Source organism: Fulmarus glacialis, unplaced genomic scaffold, assembly GCF_000690835.1.
Source record: "Fulmarus glacialis isolate BGI_N327 unplaced genomic scaffold, ASM69083v1 scaffold35823, whole genome shotgun sequence".
Classification (NCBI taxonomy): domain Eukaryota; kingdom Metazoa; phylum Chordata; class Aves; order Procellariiformes; family Procellariidae; genus Fulmarus; species Fulmarus glacialis.
Window position 1 is genome coordinate 1 of NW_009204228.1, and position 10270 is coordinate 10270.

The 10270-nt window shown below is 44.1% G+C and overlaps 1 protein-coding gene across 1 annotated transcript; it reads right to left on the reverse strand.

Annotated features, from left to right (window-relative positions):
- Positions 1-6223: 6223 nt before the first annotated feature.
- Positions 6224-10071, reverse strand: NKAP (NFKB activating protein; the record flags this gene model as incomplete). The annotated part of the gene is made up of 8 exons (XM_009574924.1): positions 6224-6691; positions 7335-7484; positions 7976-8051; positions 8201-8316; positions 8714-8759; positions 9219-9338; positions 9561-9634; positions 9991-10071. Coding segments are annotated over 8 exons (838 nt in total), but the record flags the coding sequence as incomplete, so codon positions are not given.
- Between the last annotated feature and the right edge of the window lie 199 nt (positions 10072-10270).

Consider the following 10270-nt stretch of genomic DNA (forward strand, 5'->3'; position numbering starts at 1 on the left):
ACCTTGCCATGCAAACCCAATACAGTTGCATATAAGCTTTGGACAGAATCGATTTCCTCACTTTATGCACTCTGATATACGCTTATGGATGTCTGTGAGAGGAAGAAAAGGAATGCCAAGAGGACTACCACAAAACTACCGTTACGGATGCCTCTGTAATAATAAGTACTAGTGAAATGCAGAAAGGCAGCAGGACTGATCCTATTTTTGCACTGTCCTGGTTTCGGCTGGGATAGAGTTAAATTCCTTCCTAGTGCTGTGTTTTGATTTAGTATGAGAAGAATGTTGATAACACACTGATGTTTTCAGTTGTTGCTAAGTACCCTGCTAGTCAAGGACAGCTTCCATGCTCTACCAAGCAGAGGATGGGAGGGAGCATAGCCGGAAGAGCTGGCCCAGCTGGCCAATGGGGTATTCCATACCATGTGACATCATGCTCAGTATATGAATGGTAGGCGTGTTCCAGGAAGTAGCAATCGCTACTTGGTTATCGGTCAGCGCAGATGGTGAGCAATTGCATTTTGTATATTCCTTCATTATTATTATCATTATATTATTCTCCCTTTTCTGTTCTATTAAACTGTGTTTATCTCAACCCACAAGTTTTTCTCACTCTTACCCTTCCAATTCTCTCCCCGTCCCACTGGGGGCTACGTGGGGTTTGGCTGCCTGCCAGGTTAAACTGCGACAGCACACACTTCTGCTGACCTGCAGTTCCCTGTAGCAACCCCGCTGACTGTGCAGCAGTCTGCACGAACAGCCAGTGTCACCTCCTGCAGCTTGCGATTCTTCCCTCTCAGCACAGTAATATTCAGCAGTTTTAACCTTACAAAAACTGCTTCTGCTACATCCTAAATCCGCTATAAACAATGACTCTGACTTGTCTGCTTGTTAAAGTATGTCAAATGGAAGAGTGAAATGCAGACCTTGCGTCACTACCATTAACACTGATTCACTGAGGCATGGGGTGTGGAACAACCACAAATAACCACGTAGAGTGAACAAGGTGCAGTCACATAAATCAGGGAAATTTCTAAGAAATCTCCAGCCCCGTGTCTGTAAAGTTATGCTTACTCACCTGGACAGAGTCTACTGAAGGAGCAGCCAGGCCAGCAGCAAAATACCGTTTTACTGTTCCGCAGCCAGTGAGAGCTGAGGATGCCCAGCAGCACTAGCTGTTTTCTGCTGACTGTAACCAAGTCTCTTTCTCTGCTCTGTGCGAGTGTCTCTCTACTGTAATTCCCTTTATTTGCTTGTAGCCATGTTGAAAAAGTAATATTGCAGAAAAAGAAAATACACTGACATAAACAGAATTCTTCTGGATTTACATCAGCATGAATAACAGCAAGTTCAGACGCAGAAATTTGCATCTGAACTCCTCTGCTGATTAATTGGGTCGGGACGAAGTGTTTCTGATAGTCTATCAGCAGTTCTGAACCGTAACCCACAGCCTGTGTCACTGAGCAGGGAGGGTGTCGTGGTTTAACCTCAGCCAGCAACTGAGCCCCAGCCAGCCGCTTGCTCACTCCCCCCCACTGGGATGGGGGAGAGAATAGGAAGGGTAAAAGTGAGAAAACTCGTGGGTTGAGATAAAGACAGTTTAATACTGCTTACGCAAAAGCCGTGCACACAAGCAGAGCAAAACAAGGAATTCAGTCACTACTTCCCATCGGCAGGCAGGTGTTCAGCCATCTCCAGGAAAGCAGGGCTCCATCATGCATAACAGTTACTGGGGAAGACAAATGCCATGACTCTGAATGTCCCCCCCTTTCTTCTTCTTCCCCCAGTTTATATATACTGAGCATGACGTCATATGGTATGGAATACCCCGTTGGCCAGTTTGGGTCAGCTGTCCTAGCTGTGTCCCCTCCCAGCTTCTTGTGCACCTGCCAGAGCATGAGAAGCTGAAAAGTCCTTGACTATGTAAACGCTACTTAGCAACAACTAAAACATCAGTGTGTTATCAACTTATTCTCATACTAAATCCAAAACTATAGCACTATACCAACTACTAGAAAGAAAATAAGAAAACAAGGATACGTCTGACACTTCTCTGTGGCACTCTGTTCCAGGCTCTGAGATGATGTGGTTAAATTAAGCTGTCCAGCTGCTCGTGCTTTCTAGATGTGCTCAGCCTTGGGTTTGGCTCCTGACAAACTTGTCAAGGTCCCAGTTTTCTGAAGGGCTGAAAAGAGCTTGGGTATCAATGAAATACGAGCCCAAAGCACTTACCACCAGCTAGTCAGCTACAGCGCTGGCTGGAGAGACAGAACTAGCAGTAAGAGATCAGGAGGACAAGAAATAAGAGAAGGAAAAGATGTGGAGATCAGGACAAGAAGCAGAGGAGACAGGCTTCTAGGGCTCACACTAGCCTTGAACACCTCTCCCAAACTACACAGACAGCTGAAAGCCAGGACTGCTTTAGGCAGGGTTTGCTGTAATCCTTCAAGATGCCAAGGGGCCTTGAACAGCTCCTTGTGAGACTCATCCGGCCTGGGTGAGCGTGTCTCCACAGAGAATTTTTAGGCTCAGAAGAGGCCTTTTCTGTTTGACACCACGCCTCGGGCTATGCTCACCTTACAGCATGTCCTGAGCAGCAGCAGGAAGAAGCTTCCTTTGTTGCATGAGATGCAATAAACGAGTGGGCCTCATCTGTCACACACACAGAGCTCTTTAGGGGTCTGCATCCCAAGTCTGGCCTCCCCAGCAGTTCCAGCACAAGACCTTCCCATCAGCTGCTAAGCCATTTTCCAACCTGTTGACCAGTTCCCCTTCAGATACTTCCCCATGTCTTGGCACAACTCCTACGCCAGGGTCCTCAGGGTTCCTTTCTCCCATCTGTCTTTCAAAGCAGACGTCTGTGCTGCAGTTGTTCTTCCCAATTTTGTTACTGAGGGGATGAAACCAAACGAGGAAAACTCCCGGAAGACAGAACAAAGTGTGCCAATGAGCAAAGGAAAGTTTCACAGCTCACCCTTGCTCTGTGGTATTACCTGTTGATACTCATTCTCATACAAACCTAAGCCAGCTTCCCACTGCTCTCACTACCTCCTTTCACCTTCAAGCAGTAAGCATTTCTATCAGAGCACAAGGACTAGGACCTACTCTTTGCTCATTTATTCCTCTAGTAGCTGAATCCTCATAACAGCCTCTTGTCATCCTGGAAAATTCAGCATGCTGAGTTCTGCTAAAACATCCCTGGACTCTCTCATGTAGCATCCGTGGTCCTTTCCCTCTGAAGGGCTCTGTGTGGCAAGTGCTGGTGTTCAGAGCCTACGGCACCTCTGTGCAACGGGCTGGACTGAATCTGTGTTTGGCAGAGCGCAGAGCCAGAGGCTGGTTTAGCTCACTAATTGTGGAGACTGGCAGAAACATGACAAACAGAATCTGGCAGCATCCCACATCTGCTTTCCTACCCATACCGACTTCCCCTTCCAAGCAACAGCAATCGCTCTGGGCAGCTGTAAGCAGGGCTGAGCGGAGGCGAGTTACGGAACGAGGGCTCAGTAGAGGGAGACTGGCCTGCTGCTCTTCATGCTGTCTCAGAACCCCTTTCCACACCGGCCTGAAGTTTGTCACCTGTACAATAATATGTTGCAGCTCAAGAGAAAAAAAAAGAAAAAATCGCACTGAGTAGACTTTTTACCTCTGGAACCTATGCTTAGTCATACTGAACCTTAGCTTTTCTACTTACTGGCTATGGATCCCCAAGTGGCAGTCCACAGATGTCACAGTTTAACCCCAGCTGGCAACCAAGCACCACAGAGCTGCTCACTCACTTCTCCCCCCGCAGGCCCTGGTGGGCTGGGGGAGATAATTGGAAGTGTGAAAGTGAGAAAACTCGTGGCTTGAGATAAAAACAGTTTAATGATTTAAAAAAAGAAATAACAATAATAACAAGAAATTGTAAGGAAAAAGATAACAAGGAGAGAGAAAAATAAAAACTAAGACAGACAAATGATGCAAATGAAAACGATTTCTCACCACCAACTGACCGATGCCCAGCTAGTCCCTGAGCAGTGCTTCCCCCTTCCCCAACCTCCCCCCCGCAAGCTTTATATGCTGAGCATGACGTCATATGGTATGGGATATCCCTTTGGTCAGTTGGGGTCAGCTGTCCCAGCCGTGTCCCCTCCCAACTCCTGTGCCCCCCCAGCCTGCTCGCTGGTGGGGTGGGGTGAGGAGCAGAAAAGGCCTTGACTCTGTGTAAGCCCTGCTCAGCAGTAACGAAAACATCCCTGTGTTATCAACACTGTTTCCAGCACAAATCCAAAACACAGCCCCATACTAGCTACTGTGAAGAAAATGAACTCTAGCCCAGCCAAAACCAGCACAACAGCTCATAGCCACTGGTCAGAAATCTTATATCCTAGCACAAGCTTAAAATTGTAACATCTGAGTCTTTGCCTTCACAAAAGAATACTCACAGAGGCTTTAAACCAAAACTACTCTAATCCATACCAGAAATGTTGTACAAATACACAGGTTATTTTTGAAGTAGATAGTAGCTCTCACCTAATTAAAATGTCTGCTTTCTGAGGTCCTGTGTGTGAACTCTGCCCTGTCTCTCCTCCCTTGCAGACCTTGCCTGTGGAGGTATTCTTCACTCTGGAGTCCAGCAGGCTGATTCACAGGTAAATGTTTTACTCTTCTGTCACTGACACAACTCGGGAGGTTCTAGCAAGCTTTTCCATGCCAAAAACAAACAGGGAGCTCGATGTAAATAAGTTTGCAGTAATAGCAGAGAGGTGGAGGAAGCTGTCAAAATCTTGCTACGCAAAACCAAGTGACCCTGCTTATCATTAGCTTCACTCCACCACAAGCACAGATAGCCAACCCACGACCATCTGCCTTCTCCATAATGAATTTGTCCTGGGTTTGCACAAGTCTAGGTGGTGGTCTTTTTTTCAGCAGATAGGCTTGCCCTGTGAATAAAGGCCAGCTCTTAGCTGGCCAAACTTGGACTCAGTATTATTCTTACCATTTACCCTCTTTTTATTCCATCCTCCAGGCCAGAACAGTGTCAGTTTAGAGAAAAGTGGCTTAAGGACATCATTGAAAATAAAATAATCCTCATGGAAAGACTTACTTTCTAACGAACAGCTGCAATTCACCATCACCAATGCTCTGTTGGTATTTTGTGGAGAATCAAATAAACACAGTGAAGAAAGAATGGCTCTTCCTTATTAGCATTTCTACTTCATGGATACATAAAAAGCATTAAATCTGTGCAAAATCAACTACAGCCTGACCTGGCAGTTGGCTTTACATGACGGTCCCTTGCAGGTATGGGTGGGTATGGCAGGACAGAACCAGGTTCCAAGTGTAAACGGGGAGAGGCAGCTGGGCTGGACTTGCTGTTTGCGAACACTAGATCTGCAGAACTCCAGGGCAAACGTTATAGGACTTTTATTTTCTTTATACAAACATACAAGATATCTCTGCTGCCAAAATTACAACACAGAGATTTAGGGGAACAAAAAAACCCTCTAGAAAACACTGTTTTTAAAAGCATTTGAGAAAAAGAAGGCTAAGGGGAGTATGTCTGGATATATGCAGTTGAATCAAAGATAACCACCACAGAAGGACTACCCGGAGTAGGCCTCTAAGTACAGAATTCAGAGAGACCCATGTAATACTGCTCAAACAGACCAAATTAAAATACCACAGGAGATAAAATAAGCTTTTAATCTAGACATAGACATATTCCATAGACAAAAAAAAATTCAAATAAATTGAAAAATACATCCTTGTTACCACCTGTGTACATCCAGGGGTTCCAATCACTGCACCCCACTGCTCTGATACCTATGTATAACATAGGAGAAAAAGAAGCAAGCAACTTAGTTCTTCACCACGGGCTTTGGTGGATTGAAGATCAGACCCTCCTATTACTATTACTGTTACTTTATACCCCAATTGAGATCTGATTGCTTTAAAGTAACTGAAGCCCATCTGTACTAAATTAAAAACTCACTTCTATTTACAAGTCTAGTTTGAATCACAAACCAAACTCAGCTTTGAGAAAAAAAAAAATCTAAAAGACTTATGAAAAAATACCTAAGTGGAGAGCCTTAGATCTTAAACAGGAACTTAGGAGTTCCTTTTTTTTGCTACTGTTACCAGTAGCTTGCTTCTGATGGCCAGTCTACTCTCATTAATCAAAATAAATGGAAAATCGCACTTATCAGCATCAGGTAACAAAGCCCTCCCATGGAATCCTCCTGCTTGTCCGATTCAAAGAGAGCACAGAACATCGCCACCTCTGATCTTCCCTGCCTGTTCCTGCCTTCCCTGCCTTGTAGCCTTTCACTTTACAGGGATTCCTTGTAGACGGTGAACAAATCATGAAAGAAAATCTGACAAAAGTAACTCTGTTTCCTTGATACAAGTAATCCACTCCTGAGGCTTCGCCCTGTTGGGTGAAAGGCACTGCAGCACTTGCAGCTTTTTTCAGATCATGACTGGAACAGGTTAGCTGCTGCTTGGTAGAATCTATGGTGTTCAAATAAAGAATTATTTTTCCTCTTTGCCCTTAGTCTTTCTGTAGACCATCTCTCGAAAGCTTGCAAGGATCTTATTCTCTCGTTTCCTCCTCTCCTCCTGGTTGAAGGATGCCAGAGCTCTCTTTTCATCTGCGCTGTAAATCTGGTTTTCTTTACGCAGACGCACAGCTTCCATTCGGCGATGTCTGCAGAGGAGAACAGTGTGTACATCAGCACGGGCAGAGGGATGTAATGCCCCGTCACAGCTTCCATCCATCAACTGACCTGAATATTTTGAGGGGCTTATAAAGATACCTACGCTAGAGAATCCAAACTGCACACAAACCTTCCCAGGAAGGAGCGTGGCAGAGATAGAAACTGACTTCTGGGGGTGTCTGCTCTCAGGCAGTTCAGCTGGAAGCCCCACCGACCCCCAGGGTGTCAGCTGCTGGCTCACCAAAATTTAAGTGAAATTCCTGTTGGACTCACAGAGAAAAAAGCGCAGCCAACCTCTCACACTTCGATTTGTCTCCTACTGAAGAGCCAGCATATCACCACTGCGGTCCAAACACACCAGCTTTGAGCCACCTGACACAAGCATCTCCTCATTTGAAATACAAGGTAATTAGAAGTATATGACCTGGAAAGAATTTTTGCTCTTGAGGACAAAGTGTCCTTAAAAACTCACCATCTATAGCAATAGGGAGTTTAGCGTAGATTATTGCAAGCACACAGAGCACCTTCTCTTCTGTGCTTTCAACTAAAGCTTGGAAGCAGTCTTCCAACCAGCCAACAGAGGAAGCAGCTCTTGAAAATTTTACTGAACCATCACCATCATCAAAACCATACCTGCTGCCACTCATGACATAACCAGAGCTCTCAAATGATGCAATCTCTTCACTGGTCAAGCCGATTTCACCTCTCCGGGGTATACGTTTTCCTGCTTTTACGTACTCTGCCATTGCTGCACCTTCACCGGGCAAGAGGGCATGTCCGTAGCTTAAAAAAAAAAAAAAAAAAGCGGTGATTTCAAATCAGTCTCAAATAGAGAGAGCCTGAGCTAAACATCCAGCTTCCCTGTTCACTACTCGTTATAGCTACATTTTTAAGCACTTTCTTATTCTTTCCCACGTACTGGCCTGTTTCTTCCTTATGGCCAACAGTAGCAACGACATCTCAAATTACCAGTTGAATCCATTCTGATTAAACAGTAATGAAGACACTCTAAAGTCACAATACTGACAGCATTAGCATAAAGGCATCTTACGATTGATTTTCTAGGAATCAAGGCTAAAAAGCATAAACCAGACTTTTCTACCTGAATTCAGGCCAGGGTAAAGGGTAGCACCACTGCCACTTCTGTCTATGAGTTTCTGGCACAGCATTTCTCTCTGATGCATGCCATATTGTTATAACATTCCTTTTGAACAGTAACCTTCAGGCTTGATTTACTTGATTTGATCAAAGTACCGTCAGAGCTGGTTACTCACTTCAAAGGCCTATCATCCTGAGATGCGTGAGTTTTGGGAGCTTCTGGTCCAATCAAGCTATCGGCTTCTGTATTTTCTGCAACAATCAAATAATGAGGAAGATTAATATTGTGCCCATTGTTCTTTGTGATCAGAACAGTTACACACGTCAGCAACACCTAACAAAGAATTCACGAAAAGGACACCAAGAAGTTTCAATCCAAGTTTAAGGTCAGGTGAACCTACTTGATCTCTCAATCCAGAGATCTTCCCCTTGAAATGTTTCGTCATCAGAATCTTCACTACTTGAATCACTGGATTCCTTCCTGCTCCTCTTATTTTTCTTTTTCTTATACTTCTTCCTGTGATAAAGTCAAAGACAGACATGTTATTTACCAAAATTTAAGATGAAGGAAAGTGCTTGGAATCATACTCAAGTCATTAGTTTCTCAAGGCAACTTCCACCTACGGGAAGACTGGCTGTCTGCATATAGATGATTGTTGTTTCATAGAAAACACCTTAGAGCAAAACAAAGACTTTCATATAGTGTTAGAAAGTGTTTCCCTACGTTTGCAGCGAGTCCTTTATGCTGCACAGTTCTGCAGATTTAAAGAAAATCCATCAAATTAAGATTATTCGACAGCATTTATAGCCCTAATTACAAGAGTGCCCAGCCTTCCTCACTACCTGCTAAGAAAGTGGTGCTGCCCTCTAGTCAACAGCAGGTAGAATTACACACAACAACCTGGGAAACTTACTTTCTGTTCTTCTTTTTCTTCTTCTTGCTTTTCTTTTTATCTTCATCTGAAAAAAAGAAAGTACATGTATTATCAGAAAGAGATGATTAGCTATAACTAAGTAGTCTACTGCACTGTGAATAACTAACTGCCTCCACCAGAATGCCTTAATACACAGATTCTCAGGCATGATTTGTTTAGGTACCAAATAATATCGAGAAAGTATTAGTAGAAAGCTACCTGCAGTATTGTTTGAAATGAGAACATATCAAATATATCTCTGGCATGAGACGCCAAATGGATGCTAAATTCATAAATCCTATTTCCTGAGGCCAGACCGCAAGCACCCAAGGCACTGGAAACCCAGCAAGATGGTGAAAGAAAAGAATACCGGATTGATGCCGCAACTCTGTAATTTCAGAACACTGCAAGTGTACAACAAAAGCCAGAAGCGTCACTTTTCATTTGGAGGAGCAGAAGGAAAGCTCTCGCACCACGCACATTAGCCGAAACCCTCTTTTCTTACCACTGGAGTTCTGCTCAGACTCCGACTCGCTGTCACTGTCCTCAGAATGTTTTCTGCGTTTTCTTTTGGATGCCTTCCGCTTTTTCTTCTTTCTTTTCTTCTTCTTTTTCTTTTTTTCCTCTATAATGTTTTTAAAAGATAACATTAGAGAACAGACAAAGATCATCTAGCTCCATATGTATTTCCCGATCTTCCCAAAGCAACGCTCTCCTTCGAACTGGAGCCCACCACACTGACTTCCACCTATCAAAGTCAGTGAACCTCTTGCAAGCAACAGCAGCAGATTCTAGGCTTCGGTAGCTTCCCATTTTCGAAACAAGCTGTGTAAACAAAACAAAATACCTTCTGAGCTGGAATCTGAAGAACTACTCTTAGATTTTGCCTCTTCATCTTCTACCGGTGTATGCTCATCGGAACTGAATAAAAATAAAAGTTTGCTATTTAAAATCTATTTTGTAGTATTTGAAATCAAAGGTACACATATGACCAAACACATGCTTGCAGATTAGAATAAAGTACTAAACAGCTAATTTGCAGCATGGGAACTGCTTTCAGAACCACAACACAAAGATCACCTGATCTACAATAAATCATATCTTGCATAATTGGTATGCTGAAATTATTTGGGGGGAAAAAAAAGGAAAGTAATGAACCGATGCAACATGAATTGTGGCAAAGAGACTAGCGTAGGCATAAGACCTTTTTGTAAATTAAACTGATATATCATTACCACCACAAAAACCGGAAGGAAAGAAGAAAGAATATGCCTTACTCGGGGTCAGGAACCTTTGGTGACAGTCCCCAGACTTCAGGTGCCCCCAGTTCTCCAATTCTCTCTCTCTCATTGAGTCTCCTGTAACGGAAAACACCTTCACTGAAGCCTACTGTGCTGTACCCAGCGCGTAAACATTTTCAATCTGGTATCTGTCACCACTTCTAATCGCCTAAAGCAGCTACAGCAAGGAGAAGAAACACCCAGCGGCCCTGGAGGCTGGACGCAAACCTCCGCACGCTGCGGAGGGCCGTCGGGTGACGGGTGTTAGCGCTTTCCA